Genomic DNA, 19,185 nt, shown 5'->3' on the forward strand with positions numbered 1-19,185 from the left:
CCCCTCTCTGTCACCTTGGAATATTCATCTACTCTGTTTTCAATGTATAGTTTTCAGAAGGTTTTGATGGTTACTGTATATTTTTCAGTTTCTCAATAAAAAAGTTTTAAACTAAAGTTATCTCAATATAATGCACATAACCTAATTGATGCAGTGTTCAAACAGAAATGGCTGGCACTTAAAATAGAAATGGAAAATGAGTTTATCTTGTTGGGCAGACTGGATGGACCGTAAAGGTCTTTATCTGCCATCATTTACTATGTTACTATGTATGTAAGACAATGAAGAGGAAGGGTAACCCACATTATACATGCCAAATACTCTAAATCCCACAGAAAATGTGTGCTTACCATACTGAGAGTACATCTTCCAGCCTCCTAGCCTCTGGCAGAAATGACTCATTCACACAAACATACCCGGAGGTACCATTTGTACCTGCAGTATTCACATCCAGTACAAAGTAAGTTAATGACCTAAGGTAAAGGAAAAGACATGGCATGACTATGCTATTACATCACAACGTTATAAAGTCTTCCCAAAGATGACTGTCTAAAATGAAAATATGAGCAAAGGAATATGAATCACTTTTTCAAACTTGGGTATAACAAAAGAGAGGGAACAAAGTACAAACTAAAGTCCAAACAAAAAAACAGCACCACGGGCCTTTAAAATGGAACAAAGTTCTTTAATGAATGAGCCTTGACCCGACACGGGCCGTGTTCGGTGACTAGCACCTGCGTCAGGGGTCACAGTGATGACGTGGAAAACTTGGGGAATAACTCGAATATTTTCATCTACAATATTCCTTACCCCACGTCTCACGTAGCAAAAGTTATAAAGCACCAAGGCACCTTCACTTTCTGTATCCATTTGGATACAGAAAGTGAAGGTGCCTTGGTGCTTTATAACTTTTGCTACGTGAGACGTGGGGTAAGGAATATTGTAGATGAAATATTCGAGTTATTCCCCAAGTTTTCCACGTCATCACTGTGACCCCTGACGCAGGTGCTAGTCACCGAAACACGGCCCGTGTCGGGTCAAGGCTCATTCATTAAAGAACTTTGTTCCATTTTAAAGGCCCGTGGTGCTGTTTTTTTGTTTTCACTTTTTCAAACTTACATCATCAGAGATGGTGGCAATAATGGGACCAGAACCTAGGGTAGCAGATTTTTCTACACAACACTGTCAACCTCTATGATAATGCAAGAACCATGGAACAATGGCAGCTTTCTGAGGCAGCCCGCACAGTCATGACTTTTTTTTTTTTGGCTGCTGGCAACTGGCCACATGCTTTGATTTGAAGAACACTGGAATGCTCCTTCTAATGCTGGGCCTCTCTTTTTCCCCCTTCTCCCCATCCCAACCTAATCCACAGTCTGGCATCTCTCTCTCCCTCTCTGCCCGCTTACCTTCCACCTTCTCGATGGTCTTACAAAGTTGCTCAGTTTCCCAACCTTTATTCAGCCACGGCCACCTCCAGGGGCCTTCTGTGTCCTTCTCTTGCACCAACAGGAAGCTTCTGCAGAAGGAAGGCCCCAGGGATTGGCTGGCGAGAGCCTGGCTGAATTGCTGCTGGAAAGATGAGCAACTATGTAAGACTGCTAGGTGGATAGGAGAGGGAGGGTTGGAAGGCTCGTGAAGTGGAATGGGAGGTGGGGAAAGACAGAAGGATCAGAGTGGACTAGGCGGAAGCAAGGGTGAAGGGGAGACACTGGACTCAGGGAAGGAGGACAAGAGTGAGTGATGCTGGACCACCAGGGTGGGGGGGGGGGGGGAGGAGAGAATAAGAAAGAGAGGGGAGAACCTGGATATTGTGAAGAAAAGACACAGCACAGAAATGATGGATGGGGAGAGAACATAGGCACAGGGGACACAAGCGGAGGGATACAGAGGAATATTGTCGAACACAAGGGAAGTGAAGAAAGAGGGATGGAGGGAAGGGGTAGGGGAAAAAAGAGAGAGGGGGAGATACTTATGGAAGAAGGAAGAGAAAAAGGGCAAATGCTGGATAGAAAGTGGTGGGAGAAAAGAGGGTAGATTGCTGGATGGAAAGGAGGGGAAGAAAGAGTGTAGTTGCTGTATGAAAAGAAAGAAATGAGGACGATGCTGGATGGAAGGGGGAGAAAGTTAGAATTAGTGAGAGACTGAGGAATAAGAGGATGCAGAAGAGGAGAGCCAAGGTGAGGGAGAGATGGAAAGCTGTAGGTAGACAGAGTAAAAAGAGAGAAATCGAAGACCAGATAGTAAGAAAGAATTAAATGCGACTGTCTCTGGAAAAACAAGGCCAAAAGTCTACTGACTTTTAGTCATGTTTTCCCAGAAAAGGTCACAAATCTAGACAAAGACAGAAAAATAAACTAAAGAAAGCTGAAAGGGGAAAGAAACATTATACATGGACAAGAAATTCTGGCATGACTGTTAAGAGAACACACAGAAAGCAGAAGGCTAGGCCCACCACAATTAGAACAAGTAAATGACCAGACAACAAAGGTAGAAAAAAGAATTTTGAGCCTGATATGCAAAATAGTTTAAACCAGGAGAGGCTATTTTGTGGGTTTTCCAGGGGTGAAGTCAGCACTAAGGAACGGGAGGACTAACGCGCCATGTAGTATGCACCAAATCGGCACTACTGCTGGGCTAGTGCATGCACCTGGCAGTAATTCTGAGTTTGGCACGCGCTGAATCCCACAGTAGAAAATGATTTTCTATTTTCTACCACAGGTGGCATTCCAGGCGGTAATCAGCAGTTGGCGCTCGCTGCATGGTTACCAAATGGGTAGAGAATGAGCCCTTACCACTACGTCAATGGGTGGTGGTAAGGGCTCAGTCCGTAAATAGGCTTGCGCTAGTTTTAATTTCAGCGCCCGTTTCCCAGCCCATTAAAAAAGCCCTTTTTCCCAACCGCAGTAAAAAAACTTTCCCAGCGCATGCCCAAAACATGCATCCACACTACTGTAGCCCACATTTTACCGCAGCTTAGTAAAAGGACCCCTTAGCCAGTTAAGAGTGGATTTTCAGCACTTAACCGGCTAAGATAACCGCATAAATAGGATAGCATAAAATGCTGAATATTGCCCTTAACTGGTTATGTTTTCTCCACCTCCATATACCCAGAACTTCAATGTCAGAGCCCTGACATGGGCTGGCATTGAATTTCCAGGGATAACACCAGTGGGGTTCAGCAAAATGCTGACCGTCACCAGCTGAATATTGGGCCCTTTATATAAAGTAGTGCGGTAGCTAGGTTAATAAAAGGTTAAATATGAATATAAAATGGAAATAAGGTTACAACTTTTTATTGGATTAATTTTAATACATTTTTGACTAACTTTCAGAAACCAAAACCTCCTTCCTCAGATCAGGACAGGAAACCATAATAGCAAAAAGGAGGTTCTGGCCCTCTTTTCAAATTATTATTTTCTGCATTAACTGTACCTAATGTTTGGTAAATTAACAATAACTAAAGACTAGTGGAGCTGAAGCCCGAAGGCCATTTGGCAACCTACCAAAAACACTGATAGGTATGGTTGTCAGTAACCTCAGGATTTCTGATACAGTAATGCTGATCACCACTGCTCACATGGCCAACAGGAAGATGCTGGACTGGGGAGCTAGGGCTGATTGAGAGCCAAGTATATTAAGGTACCTGCATATGCTTCAAGAACACTGCAAATACCATTCTGTTTAATATGTTGTATTATTTTGTTATGCATTATTTAGATTTTTTGGTACATAATTCCATGGAGTGTATACAGTGTGCCAAATACTATCAGTTACAGAGGTACTGAGGGAGGAAGCTGGTACAACATATACAGGGGGAGCAGTGATTCCTCTAAGTTACGCTAAACATCTAGAAGCTGAGTAAAATTCAAGTAGCTATAAACTTAGTTAACAAATAGGGAGAGCATGCTCAAGAAATTCTAACTTCCCTGTGCGTGTTTATGCATGTGTGTGCACTTATGCACATCTGTGTTTGTATCTTCAAGAGAAGCCCACAGGGCAATGTAACAAAAATGTTTTGCTCACGTCAACTCCGTCTTTTGCTCATGAAGAAACTTTGCTTACATCAACTCAGTCCCTAGAAGGAACACTCATGGGCGTAGTTTGGGGGGACACTGCCCCCCCCAAACGCAGGGCCGGTGCAACCGACAGTCCTCCTCTTCATTCCTCCCCCCCCCCCCCCCCCCCGTTTAAACCTTTTCTTCTTCCTGGTTTTTGTTCTTCTCTCTCCCAGCGTACCTTTAGTGTATACTCTAGTGGATCCTCCTCTACTTCTATCCCACTGTCAGTTGGTGTACCTCAGGGATCTGTCCTGGGGCCTCTTTTCTCCATCTATACTTCTTCCCTTGGTACTCTGATCTCATCCCATGGTTTTCAGTATCATCTTTACACTGATGACTCCCAGATCTACCTCTCCACACCAGAAATCTCAGCCGAAATCCAGGCCAAAGTATCAGCCTGCCTGTCTGACATTTGTGCCTGGATGTCTCAGCGCCATCTGAAACTAAACATGACCAAGACTGAGCTTCTCATCTTTCCCCCTAAGTCAACCTCTCCTCCTCCCCCATTCTCAATTTCTGTGGATAACCCTCTCATCCTTCCTGTCTCATCAGCTCGTAAACTTGAGGTCATCTTTAACTCCCCCCTCTCCTTCTCTGCACATATTCAGCAGACTGCTAAACCTGTCGTTTTTTTATCTATAATATCAGCAAAATTCGCCCTTCCTTTCTGAGCACACTACCAGAGCCCTCATCCACACTCTTATCACCTCTCGCTTAGACTATTGCAACTTGCTTCTCACAGGTCTCCCACTTAGCCATCTCTCTCCGCTTCAATCTGTTCAAAATTCTGCTGCACGACTAATATTCCGCCAGGGTCGTTATGCTCATATTAGCCCTCTCCTCAAGTCACTTCACTGGCTTCCTATCCGTTTCTGCATACAGTTCAAACTCCTCTTATTGACCTATAAGTGCATTCACTCTGCAGCTCCTCAGTACCTCTCCACTCTCATCTCTCCCTACATTCCTCCCAGGGAACTCCGTTCACTGGGTAAATCTCTCTTATTTTCACCCTTCTCCTCCACTTTTAACTCCAGACTCCGTTCCTTTTATCTTACTGCACCATATGCCTGGAATAGACTTCCTGAGCCGGTACGTCAAGATCCGTCTCTGCCAGTCTTCAAATCTAAGCTAAAAGCCCACCTTTTTGATGCAGCTTTTAACTCCTAACCCTTATTCACTTGTTCAGAACCCTTATTTTATCATCCTCACTTTAATATCCCTTATCTCGTTTGTACTGTTTGTCTGTCCTAATTAGATTGTAAGCTCTGTCGAGCAGGGACTGTCTCTTCATGTTCAAGTGTACAGCGCTGCGTACGTCTAGTAGTTCTTTTCAGTCGCAGCGATAGCAGTGAAGAAGACAGCATAGCGGGCTCGCCTCCAGCTTCTCCCTTCCCTCACTCAGTGTCCCGCCTTCCTGCGATGATGTATTTCTTGTTTCCGCGAGGGCGGGACACTGTATGAAGGAAGGGAAAGGCTGGAGGTGAGCCCGCTGTGCTGTCTTCTTCACTGCCGTTGCTGTGACTGAAAATAAAAGGTTTAAACATGCAGGGGGGGGGGGGGGCAGGAAAGAACGGAGAGAAGGGCTGTCGGGGAGCTGAGGGAGGGAAGGGAGAATCGCTAGACATGGATGGGAGGGGATGGCAGGGGGAGAGAAGAGATCACTGGACACGGAGAGTAGGAGAGGGCAGGGGAGAGAGAATTGCTGGACATGGATGGATAGAGGGGGCAGGGGAGAGAGCAAATTTGCTGGATATGGATGGATGGAGGAGAGGGCAGGAGAATGGAGAGTTGCTGGACATGGATGGATGAATGGAGGGGGCAGGTGAGAGAGGAAATTTGCTGGATACGGATGGATTGAGGAGAGGGCAGAGGAGAATGGAGAGTTGCTGGATATGGATGGATGGAGGGAGGGGAGGGAAGTCAGGAAAGAGATGCACATTTATTTATTTTTATTTATTTTATTGCATTTGTATCCCACATTATCTCACCTCTTTGCAGGCTCAATGTGGCTTACAATTCATCATGGATACTGGAGGTAGAAGAGAATATACAATTGGTTTTACAGAGAGTTTTGGGTTACATGGTGGTGAAATACATGATAGTTTTAAAGCAAAAGACATTAAAGAACATTTCTGGATATAGTAAAGATAGTGCAGTTACACGTGTTGATCTTTGTGATATATTTTGTCAAAGAGATAAGTTTTCAATAGTTTGCGGAAGTTGGTCAGTTCATAGACCGTTTTCAGGTTGCGTGGCAACGCGTTTCAGAGTTGTGTGCTTGTACAGGAAAAGGTTGATGCATGCATCAATTTATATTTCAAGCCTTTGCACATGGATGGAGGGGAGGGAAGAGAGGAGAAATGTTGGATAAGGATGGAGGGAAGGAAAGATGAAGGAGATGCACATGGATGAAGGGGAGGGGAGTAAGGAGAAATGCTGGATATGGATGGAGGGAAAACTGCTGAATTTAAGGGCTGGATCGGAACACTTTGAGGGCAGATGCTGAAACTGGAGGAAGGATAGGGACAGGGCTACAGTTGGTAGACAGAACACCGCAGCCAGACTCATATTCAGAAAAACAAAATATGAAAGTGCAAAACCACTAAGAAAGAAACTGCACTGGCTCCCACTCAAAGAAAGAAGCACGTTCAAGATATGCACGATTGTTCATAAAATCATTTACGGAGGAGACCTACATGCTAGACCTCGTCGACCTACCTCCTAGAAATGCTAAAAGATCTGCCTGCACATTTCTTAATCTACATTTCCCCAGCTGTAAAGGATTAAAATACAAACTAACACATGCGACCAGCTTTTCATACATGAGCACACAACTGTGGAATGCATTACCAACAAAACTGAAAACAATTAACGAAATAACTAACTTTTGCAAATCTCTAAAAACCTATCTCTTCAACAAGGCCTACCACAAGAATCCATAACTATTACACTTCACCACCCCACCCTGACTCTAAACGACGTCTATCTTTAAAGGTTGGCCTAGTTCTTCTCTGCCCGTCTCATCTTCCGCCAGGGTCGCTTTACTCATACTACCCCTCTCCTCAAGACCCTTCACTGGCTCCCTATCCGTTTTCGCATCCTGTTCAAACTTCTTATACTAACCTATAAATGTACTCACTCTGCTGCTCCCCAGTATCTCTCCACACTCGTCCATCCCTACACCCCTTCCCGTGCACTCCGCTCCATGGATAAATCCTTCTTATCTGTTCCCTTCTCCACTACTGCCAACTCCAGACTTCGCGCCTTTTGTCTCGCTGCACCCTATGCCTGGAATAAACTTCCTGAGCCCCTACATCTTGCCCCATCCTTGGCCACCTTTAAATCTAGACTGAAAGCCCACCTCTTTAACATTGCTTTTGACTCGTAACACTCGCCTCCACCTACCCTCCTTTCTTCCCGTTCACATTAATTGATTTGATTACTTTATTTATTTTTTGTCTATTAGATTGTAAGCTCTTTGAGCAGGGACTGTCTTTCTTCTATGTTTGTGCAGCGCTGCGTATGCTTTGTAGCGCTATAGAAATGCTAAATAGTAGTAGTAGTAGTCATCCTTGATCTCTTTGTAATACAATTTTATCTTTTACCCTGTAATGGTGATGCCATAACAGATCTTTGTAAGCCACATTGAGCCTGCAAATAGGTTGGAAAATGTGGGATACAAGTGCAATAAATAAATAAATAAGGACACAGGAAGGATGGTGGACATGGCGAGAGAAAAAATTATCAAATGGAAAGAAGACTCTGCATAAAACAGAAGACACTGGGACCAAAACAAATAGAAAAACTAAATGATCAGACAACAAAGGTAGAAAAAAGTATTTTATTCAGAACTTAATTGGAATATGTAAGCTTTTGGAAATGTGCATCTGTGATATTTTGCATGTAAGTTTCAATTTTTCTAATATTGCTGCATGCTGAATCTGACTTCTTAAGGTAACTTTCCAGTTCAGTATTTTGCCTATTTTTTTTTATTTCTAGTTCCTTGTGTCATATCTGTTGTGTCATGTGTTTTTCATGTCTGATCAAGGTGCAGTATTCTGCTAGCGTGTAGTATTTGCAGCCCTTTTTGTTTTGTTTTTCACTAGGTAGTGAACTGGTGTTTTAGAGCCTGGTGAAATTACAGTGCTGCCTTTCCACGCATAAGATTGTAGCTTGTCCTGTCCTTGGAATTACTGCTGTTATGGTTTGGTAAGGTTATGAGTGTGTTTTTGCAAAAGTTTGTGTATAGTGTTTTGCAGTGGAGAGATTGTGTGTTGGCCTTACTGAGGTAGCACCAAAACATCAGAAAGGGTGTAGAGCCTAAATCATAACACATTACCTGTTGAAGGATCTACCTATAGAGCTTATGCATTTCTAAGATCTACACTGGCATGGTATGGGAAAGTGGGTGGGGAAATACTACTGGAGAGGAAGAGGGAGTTCCTTCCTCCATATTAGCATATTCATTTGTGTATATATGTATATATATATATATATATACACACATATATATACATATATACACACAGAAATGAATATGCTAATATGCCCCCCCCCCCCCCCCCACCGAATGAAACAGTCAAACTACGCCCATGGGAACACTGTTGACAAGCAGTGGTTGGTGTCATAACCCAGGAAGGAATATATTTGTCAACTCTCCTTCAGACCTTTTGGACCCAAAGTGGCCCAGACTTAAAAATTGGTGAAGACCACTACTCTATAGTGTATCAATAGCTCTAAAACACCAGATCTTAATCTTCAGATTGAGAACTAGAACCAATAAGGTGGGCCTGTGGTGGGGCTGCAGCAGGTACAGCACTTACACAAGTAGCTCCAGTCATTAAAGATGATCAGTTTTGTTTTGCAATGCTGAGCTTGGGCCAAGATGCTTTGATTTTGAACATACATAACTGAGGGGATCAGCATAACTTTCTTGAGAATCTGATTCATTTTATTGTGGGATTTCTAATAAAACAGCCAAGGTAGCTGAGTAACAAGAATGACAGGCTGAAACAGTCCTCGGTTTTACCCCCATTTCACTTATACACTTGAAGTTCACAGGACTGAATCATCTAGTCTTTGATAGCCTGCAGCTATCTTGTTACCTTATATCCATCAAACTAAGTGTAACAAAGTGATCAGAGACAAGTCAAACTCATCTCCTTCTAATCCTAGGGAAAATGGAACTACAAATCCATGAATGCAGTAGGAGTAAAATCAGAAATGAATCCATGCTCTCATATGACATGAAGCCAAGTAATATCCTGGAAAATTTCATGTCTGATCAACTACATCTCCTATTTACCAAATATCCAATTAACCCCACCACATACCTAACAAACCCCATCTCTTCACAGCTAAATTCAGCCACCATGGAGTCAGAAGCACTGGAGCAGATGAGCCTCCATTTACCTTCAGTTTCCTCGTAGACAGTTAAACGAAAGTCAACCGAACTGACCTGTACTGTGACACAAGGAAAAAAGATATTTATTGGGATTTATTAACCGCCTTTATGAAGAGATTCACCCAAGTCGGTGTACAGTAGGTACAGTTTAACCTCAAACTTACAATTTTGTTAACAGTATAACAATAGTAAAGTGAACAAGTAAAGGCAGACAGAATGAAAGAGGAAAACTTGAAAGCAGCAAATTGAGACCTACTAATAGGACTACCGTGAAACTGAAATTCAAATAAGAGATATAATATGATGTAAGCATAATAGTGATGGAGTATCTAATAAACACACAATTAGAACATTAAAATAACATTGCTATCATACTAATGCTTTTTTACAATACAGCTTACCATATAGCTGAGGGGCCAGATATGGATGCTGGGTTGAATGATTGCTTTGTGCAATGCAATTGTTTACATTTTGTAGCTCCTCCTGGAAGCATGGAGGCACACAGTCAGCTCCCTAGGATTGCCACTTGGCTCCATGTCATAGGGAGTAGGCTAATCCAGTTGTCTTTTCTCTAAGATGAAAAGCCTAACCTGTTCAGCATTTCTTTGCAAAGGTGGTGTTCTATCATCTATCATTTTTTTACCCTTCTACAAATCTTTTTCTTAATTGCCCGATATCCTTTTTAAAATAAGGTGACCAGAACTACAGAGTACTTGGGGTACAGTTGCATACTTTGTTCAGGTTCTATTTCATGTGTCAGCCAGAGAAGCTTAAGGAACTCACAATGTATATGTTTTAACCTATTGTATGCATAATCAAAAGGTACATCTGTACACTAGGGTAAAACTAGTACTGGATTAGCCAACATCCTATGTATGACATGGAGCCAGAGAAGATCATACATCATACATGTCCCTACCCCTTTTGTGGATCTCCTATGGCAACCTGTATTTTGCCCTATGTTACTAAAGATTTTCTAGTGTCTCTAATATCTGGGCAGGAGTCTACCTTGCTAGAAGTGATCCTTGATATAAAGGCTAAATAAGGGAGGACTAACGTGCGGGTAGCGCATGCCAAATCAGCACTATTGCTGGGGTAGCGTGTGCACCCAGCAGTAATTCTGAGTTTGGTGCGTACCAAATTCCGTGGTAGAAAATATTTTTCTATTTTCTACAGTGGGGGACATTCCCAGCAGTAATCAGCAGTGTGGCCATGTTAGTATGCGCTGCATGGTTACTGCACAGGTAGTGCATGAGCCCTTACCACTAAGTCAATGGCTGGCAGTAAGGGCTCAGGCTGTAAATAGTTTTAATTTTTGCGCACACCCATTTCCCGGCCCATTAAAAATTGTTTTTTTCTTCCCAGCCACGGTAAAAAGTGGCCCAGCGCATGCCCAAAAGACAAGCCCACACTACCGCAGACCACTTTTTACCACAACTTTGTAAAAGGACCCCTAAGTATCTAGAAGCAAGTGCTGCCTTTAGTAAAATGGGGTAATACCTGAAGGAGGGCTGGCAGGGTGGGAGGAGGTAAAAGAAATAGAAAAGACTGTGGGCAAATTGAAAGAGCTATAAAAAGAACAACAGAACTTTATGTTAAGAAAGTAGCTAAAAATTAAAATGAAAAGAAAATCATTGTTATTTTCCAAGTAGTGTTCATAAAATACAAAGTATTATACAAGGAAGTACACAGTATGGCAATTAATCCATTCTTATTAACCCTTAGGCTGTAGGTTTATTCTTAATCTTGAAGATTGTAATGATCCAGAAGATACATCACACTTATGTTTACAGATAACTTGAAACTCTACAGTTCCAGGTGACCAACAGTTAGTGAAATAACTTTGTGCAGTCAAGCTTCTGTAAATAATGAGCACAGGTCATGCATCATGGAACAGGGCCAAAGGGCAAAAACTAATAAGCATGTGAACCAGAAACTCATGATCTGATAAGACATTCCTGCGTGCAAGCAGGCATGAGAAAGGAGCAATTATCAATAGACAAAAAAATGTGGTTTAGCAGCAGAGGAGAAATAGATGGTGTTGAAAGAAAACAGAATGATCTCTGAGGAAGATAACCTATGTGAAGCATTGTTTAAAATAAAGGTATATAAGCAGTTGAACTAGAGCATATCTTTGGAGACACGGATACAGATAACACCTATCCTGCTTATAATCGAAAGAGAACGCCTATATTGCGACCCAAATCTGGAGATGGGCGTCTTTCTCCCGTGGGCGCCCAAATAGGTATAATCGAAAGCCGATTTTGGGCGTTTCCAACTGCAATCCATCGCAGAAACGGGTAAAGTTCACGGAGGCGTGTTGGAGGCATTGTGAATGCGGAACTGGGGCGTGGTTATCGGCCGAGGAGAGATGGGCGCCTTTAGCTGATAATCGAAAAAAAAGGCGTTTTTACCGCGATTTTGGGTCATTTTTTTGGACCCTTTTTTTTCATGAACAGGTCCCAAAAAAGTGCCCCAACTGACCAGATGACCACTGGAGGGAATCGGGGATGACCTCCCCGGACTCCCCCAGTGGTCACTAACCCCCTCCCACCAAAAAAAACCCACTTTACAAACTTTTTTTTCCAGCCTCAAATGCCGTACCCACCTCTATGACAGCAGAATGTGTTCCATCCTGTGACAGCCTTTCCCTGGTTCTGATGTGGCTCTCGGGTGAGTGTGACACCTTTTCTGTTATGCGCACTGCAGAGTCACATCAGCAATGCATTGTGGTGGGTGTAGAGTATTGGGCTCTGTGATTCCACTAGCTTGTGGCAAATGCTCACGATGTTGGTAGTTGGTAGGCTCTACTCCCATGGTGCTTTTCCCCCTGCTTACTGGGTCAGAGTGTGCCCTGTTTTGTTTCCAGTAGTCCATGAGGTAGTGGCCATTTTTGTAAGCCAGTTTTAGATCCCTTTCACGTGCTAGCCACGTTACAGAACTTAGCTTTTTCCTTGAATGTGGCTGAAAGAAGGCATTGTACAGTATTCTGCCAGCTCCGACCTACTGCTCATCTCAGTATCAGGGAGACTCGTTGCCAGTGGGGCACAACCTCTGATCTGCAGTTAACTGTGAGTAAGCGTGCTTATTCCAATAAAGGACGTTTTTGGAGAGATTAGTCTTCAGGTGTCAACTGCTGTGCCAATGTTATATAGCAGCAACCAGTCCTAGAGGCCTGCATGTATGCAGGTCCCTGGAGCACTTTTAGTGGGTACCGCAGTGCACTTCAGCCAGGCGGACCCTGGCCCATCCCCCCCTACCTGTAACACTTGTGCTGGTAAATGGGAGGCCTGCGAAACCCACTGTACCCACATGTAGGTGCCCCCTTCACCCCTAAGAGCTGTACATCCATGTTGTACATTTGTGGGTAGTGGGTTTTGGGGGAGGGGGGTTGAGTGATCAGCACCCGTGATAAGGGAGCTATGCATGTGGGAGCGTTGTCTGAAGTCCACCGCACTGACCTCTAGGGTGCCCAGTTGGTGTCCTGGCATGTCAGGGGGGCGAGTGTACTACGAATCATGGCCCCTCCCACGACCAAATGGCTCGGATTAGGACGTTTTTGAGCTGGACATTTTTAGTTTCCATTATCGCTAAAAAAAACAAACGTCTATTTTTTCGAAAATATGGTCTGTCCCGCCTCTTCACGTACCCGTTTTCGGACATAGACGCCCATGGAGATAGGCATTCGCATTCGATTATGCCCCTCTATGTGTAGCAGTGCTGTCCTCCCATGAGAAACTATTCATTGTTATCTGTACTTTGGTAAGTAATAAAAACTTGCTTTTCTCATACATGGCCTTGGTCTTTTATCACTCCAAATTGTGGGTGGCTGGTACATAATAATTTGGGGTGGTGGTAAAAAGATCTAAAAACATTGGTGTCCCCGACGTGAGGGGGAAAAGTAGGAATCCAAATATATTTTGGATAGGGTCTGATAGAACCTTGGTCTGGGACACTGGACAAGGTCGTCCCACCACAAGAAATAAATAGTGTTCTGGTTCAGTAGCGAGATTCCAGGCACGTTTGTGAGAAAAAATAGTATCCTGGTTCAGTCGTGAGATTCCAGGTACATTTGTGGAAAGAAGCAAGAGTGTCGTGGTTCAGCTGCAGGCTTCCCGACACAACAAACGGTCCTGGTAAGGATGAAGATTGGTAAGTCACAAATTTTTGTTTAATCTTTGAAAAATAATGGTTACGCCTCTTGAGATAGTAATTAAGTACTTTCTATTAGAAAAAAAGGATCTTACTAAAACTTGTCATAAATGGTTTAAATGGAATTTAAAAAACAGACTGATTTTATTACACAAATTGATTAAATACAATGCGACACATAAAAGAGTAAATCCCATATTAAACATTTATAAGCAGTTAATAAATGGATCCTGATCGAAGATAAGGAGCACTCATATTTCACAAAAATTCGTAATTAAATAATTGCTATTCTATTAGAGAAATATTTTTATGTAACTTGAATTCTGTTCAAATTCTCATTCTGTTCAAATTCTCAATTTTCTTTGTTCCTAACCATGCTTCCTTTTTCTGCTCTGACTCCTTGGATTGCTAAAGCTACAGTGCTTTATAAAAACTGCGTACGTCTAGTAGCGCTTTAAAATGATAAGTAGTAGTAGTAGTAGGATTGCTAGAGAAGATTTTTGGTGCCCACAAGAAACTTCTCTACATCCTTGTTTTTAAAATGTTTGATTCCATGGCTTTAAAGCACTGTAACTAGGGATATATTTAATTTTAGTTGTAGGCAGCGTCTTTCTTTCTTTTCCTTCTTGGAGGGAATATTACTGAGAGCATAGATGAATTGTTTCATTTGTTATGGACTGAATGGCTTGATCTAAATAAATTATAGGTGTTTCTGTTTGTCATGTTTACTTAGCAACATTCCTTTGTTTTCAATTCAATGCTAAAAACTGTACTTCTGTTTGAGAGCACTATTTGAACAGGTTTTCCAGTTTTATCTCTTGTTATATCCTCTGCGTGAGCATTCCAACACTACTGATAAGGATTAAATTACATTTTGTCCTTAGCCCAAAGCAATTAACTGAAAACATCTGCTGATCTGGCACTACGTTTGCATCATAAAAGAAAAAAAAAAAACAGTTTCCCAAGCTTGCCCTGCAGTTTTATTTCTATTGTCTTAAATCTAATATTTATTAGATACAATTTCATTTCAATGTTTTCCTTTGTGTATATGATTTCTAGATAACAATGTCGCGTTCCCGAGGACCTTGGCATACTGTCAGGCTTCTTCCCCAGAAGCACTGGGTTTGTGAGTCCTTGGGCCACTACCATGGAGCGGCAGCGGCAGACAAGATCACCTTCAGGGTAGAGACAAAACAAGACTGGACCGGACCCCCGGACTGGAGTCCTACACAGGAATACACGGGACTGGAACGCACCGGATGGGTGCGCACTGGAGTGGAGCCCGCTGGACTGGAACACCCTGGAGTGGACCCACTGGACTGGAACATACAGGAGTGAAGCCCGCTGGACTGGAACCCACTGGAGCGGAACCTACTGGACTGGCTTCACCTACGCTTAGCCACCTTTCCCCGAGGGTTGAGCCCTCAGGTTTGGGCAGCCGGCAGGGCTTACAGGAAAAACCGGAACTGGAACTTGCAAGCAAGAACAGCAGGAATCAGGATACAGAAGTGCCCCCAGGCACCTAGGCGAAAGCAAGGCAGGCAGGGAATGTCCGGGTTCCCGCAGCAGGCAGGTTCAAAGCAAGTCTCAGGGCGGGCGGCTAGCAAAGCCGTAGTCAGGTTCAAAGCAAAGTCTCTGGGCAGGCGGCTAGCAAAGCAGTAGTCAGGTTCAAAGCAAAAGTCTCTGGGCAGGCGGCTAGCAAAGCAGTAGTCAGGTTCAAGGCAAAAGTCTCTGGGCAGGCGGCTAACAAAGCAGTAGTCAGGTTCAAAGCAAAGTCTCTGGGCAGGCGGCTAGCAAAGCAGTAGTCAAGTTCAAAGCAAAACACGAGAAGACTAGGAAACTGAACACAAGCTAACAGGAAAGCAATGCCCAAGCAACCAGTCATACACTAGAAACATACACTAAGCAAACACAGGAGATCTAGTAAAGCTGTACACAGGCTAACAAGCAAAGCTGTGCCAAAGCTAACAAGTCATACACCAGAAACATAAACAGAGCAAACACAGGAGAACTAATAAAGCTGTACACAGGCTCACAAACAAAGCTGTGCCCAAGCTAACAAGTCATACACCAGAAGCATACACAGAGCAAACAATGTAGCAGTGTACAGAGCACTCTACATACCAGGGCCCTTAGACGAAATGCAAAGGCAAGGGCTGCAGTCTCTAAGTGATTAATAAAGCCCCTCAACACCAGAGGCACAGCTGCAGCAATCACCTTGCATCCAAACAGAGGCTTGACACTCAGAGAAGTCAGCCCACAGGAACAGCAAGCGGGAGCCATCTTGGATACTGGCATAGAGGAGTCGGCAGCCATCTTGGAAGAGGCATAGCCCACACAGGTGAGGTTCAGTAGGGCAATCAGCACCCAGAGCCAGAAAGAAACTAAGTCAGAGACAGACACAGAGACAAGCAGAAGCCAGCACTGCCACTGACTCCCAGAAACAGGGTAAGTATGAGGGTGGGCACGGCCACAGACGTGACAAACAATTTTGTTTTCCTGCTAAGAATTCTACAGTTTTATGTTCAGGATATTTAAAATATTGGGAGTGTTTGTTCCACATTCCAGTACGAAAAATGTAAGTTGTTTTAAGAAACTATAAATTAAACATGTACATGTGTGTGTCCTAAAAAAATGATGACATAGCTAGACCAGTGCAATATAAAGAAATATTTTCTTTCTTTTTTAATTATTTCAATGCACTCCACTGAGATTTCTGATCAGCTGCAGAGACACAGAATCTCAATGGAGCATTTAAACAGTACTATTGTACATTTTTTTACTACATCTGGAGTAGCTATCTGATATAATTTGTGCACATAAGTACTTCTAGCCCTAGGACACTGTTTTAGTAATTTATCTTACATAATTGTGTATAACACCATGTTTAATTTAAAGGTTATGCCCAGTACTGCATTTCAATAGCATGATCTAATTTACAACCTCTTAATTCTTTGTCTTTTGTTAGTCTGTCTTTATGTTACCCCTTACACAGAATCAGTATAACTGATCACTTTTGATTTTCTTCCAATTTTGTGGGTAATACAATCAGTACATATAAAACGTTTCTCTCTTGAATACAAATCAGTTGTATATGCAATATAACAAAAGATTTATTTTCTGCATTCTATAGCAGGCATGTTAATTACTTATATTCTGTCTCTTATCAACATTTTTAATGCATTAGTTACAGCTAAAGTGTAATGTTTTCACATTCAGTACTGAATTAGGGTCTCTCTTTTTCTTTACAAATACATTTTTCCTTAAAGATAACTTATTTGGAAGATATCTTTGCTCCATCTTCATTGTACAGACATATGTGCTATATTTCTTGCCTGATCTATGCGAATCTTTGTAAAGGTCAGTCAAGGATGCAGCTTTTGTCTGCTTCATTAGGATTTTTTAAAGCTGATTTTTATTGCATTGCATTCAAAACTTGACATGTTTTCAAACAAAGATAAATCTTACATTAACTGTGAGATTTACTGTAAGGTTCCTGCATATGTTTTTCTGTTATGTCTACATGCTACATACTTTTACACTTTAAACTTTGTGATGCAGTTTTATTGTTCCCATATGTTTGTATTCTATTCCTCCCTAATATCCCTGAGCAATCACCTGTATTTTGCAAGTGAGATTCATCAACACAGGATTTAACACAGTCCTGCTAAACCTTTGTCTCCTGATTTACTCAATATGTTTAGTTCATCACTCTAATGATAAATATATATATATATATATCTGTGTCACTGTACCTCAGATAACTGAGAGAAGGAACGAGGGGAGGTAATTGAGTAGTAGCTAGGAGCCAAAATTAGTGGAGAAAAAGTGGGTTTTTAGCATGGATTTGAAAACAGGTAGAGATGGAGCTAGACGTACAGGCTCAGGAAGTCTATTCCAGGCATAAGGTGCTGTGAGGGAAAAGGGACGAAGCCTGGAGTTAGCGGTGGAGGAGAAGGGGGACAACAAGAAAGATTTGTCCAGTGAGCAGAGTTCACGGGGAGGAATGTAGGGAGAGATGAGAGTGGAGAGGTAATGGGGAGCTGCAGAATGGATGCATTTAAAGGTCAGTAAGAGAAGTTTGAATTGTATGCGGAAGCGGACAGGGAGCCAGTGAAGTGACTTGAGGAGTGGGCTAGTGTGGGTATAACGATTTTGGCGGAAAATAAGTCGTGCTGCAGAATTTTGGACAGACTGGAGAGGAGAGAGATAGCTGAGAGGAAGACCAATGAGAAGTAAATTGCAGTAATCCAAACGAGAGGTGACAAGGGTTTGGATAAGGGTTCTGGTAGCGTATTCAGAAAGGAAGGGGCGGATTTTGCTAATATTGTAGATAAAGAAACAACAGGTTTTGGCGATCTGCTGAATAAATAAATGGAGAAACTGGGCTCCTAACTACTTGATGCCCTAATCTTCTTTGTTATGCAAGCTTGGAATTAGTTTTCTTACTACAAATATAGAACTTTATTTTCCCTAATTTCCACTGTTAATAATTGGATACTGATGTAATTTTTATTTTTCCCTAATTTATTTTGAATAAATGTACTGTGCCTATCTAATGCTTTTGTTTGTAATAGCCCAATGATAAAGATTTAAAAATTATGTCTTGAACTTTATGGAATACTACAATTGTGCAGAACTTACAAGCATTAGTATCTAGACCGTTACAAAAGTTACCGAATTATCTTTGGGCATCCCCGGGAGGTTCAAACAAAAGCACATCTTATTGAATTACTACCTAAATGTGATGGACCTAAAATAAGACAGTATCCCTTGAAGCCTGAAGTTATACAAGGAGCGAAAGAACAGATCCAACGACTGCTGACTCAGGGAATAATAGAAGTGTGCCATTCACCATATAATACGCCATTATTTCCCATACAGAAAAAAAGAACCAGGGCAATGGAGAACTGTGCAGGATTTACATGAGCTTAATAATGTGGTAAAACATATTTTTCCCAATGTAGAAAACCCTACTACCCTGTTGCACAGCGTTACTTTACAAAATTACCACTCCACCATTGATTTATTTAACACTTTTTTTCTATCCCACTTCACCCTGATAGCAGACCTTTAACTGCCTTTCAGTTTGACTTGACCTACCAGTGGACTCAACTGCCGCAAGGTTTCACTGGCAGTCCCACTATCTTTTCCCAGACCTTGGCACAGCATATTCAAGAATTTAAATCACAATATGCTTGGCCAAGTCATACCCATCTACTACAATATGTGGACGATATGTTGATAACCTCTCATGATTTTATTTATTATTACATTTGTACCCGCGCTTTCCCACTCAAAGCAGGTTCAATGCGGCTTACATAATAATAAGGATTACAGAGTATTGATAGAGACTATGTACGATATTTATAGCAAAATAATAAAAGAGAAAGGTGGGTAGAGATGAGCAAGGGTGAGGGGAGTAGGAGAGGTATGAGTAAGGGGTATTTGAGCATTGGAGGTGGGGTAGAGGGGATGGGACAAGGGATGAGCATAGGGAGATTTGGTGGGAGATGTAATCTGTTTCATTGTCGTTGTCACCTGGATATGTATTGGGTAAAGGGGTCA

At 42.3% G+C, this 19,185-nt stretch overlaps 1 protein-coding gene across 1 annotated transcript in view; it reads right to left on the reverse strand.

The window, feature by feature from the left end:
• HPN (hepsin) overlaps positions 1-19,185 on the reverse strand; it is a 639,182-nt gene that overhangs the window by 390,421 nt on the left and 229,576 nt on the right. Inside the window, exons 5-6 of the mRNA XM_030213574.1 lie at positions 9,395-9,524; positions 351-473 (exon numbers count right to left, since the gene is read on the reverse strand). Of these exons, the coding sequence (XP_030069434.1) occupies positions 351-473; positions 9,395-9,524 (253 nt within the window). The remainder of the gene's footprint in view (positions 1-350; positions 474-9,394; positions 9,525-19,185) is intronic.

The sequence above is a fragment of the Microcaecilia unicolor genome, chromosome 8, assembly GCF_901765095.1.
Source record: "Microcaecilia unicolor chromosome 8, aMicUni1.1, whole genome shotgun sequence".
NCBI classification, from domain to species: domain Eukaryota; kingdom Metazoa; phylum Chordata; class Amphibia; order Gymnophiona; family Siphonopidae; genus Microcaecilia; species Microcaecilia unicolor.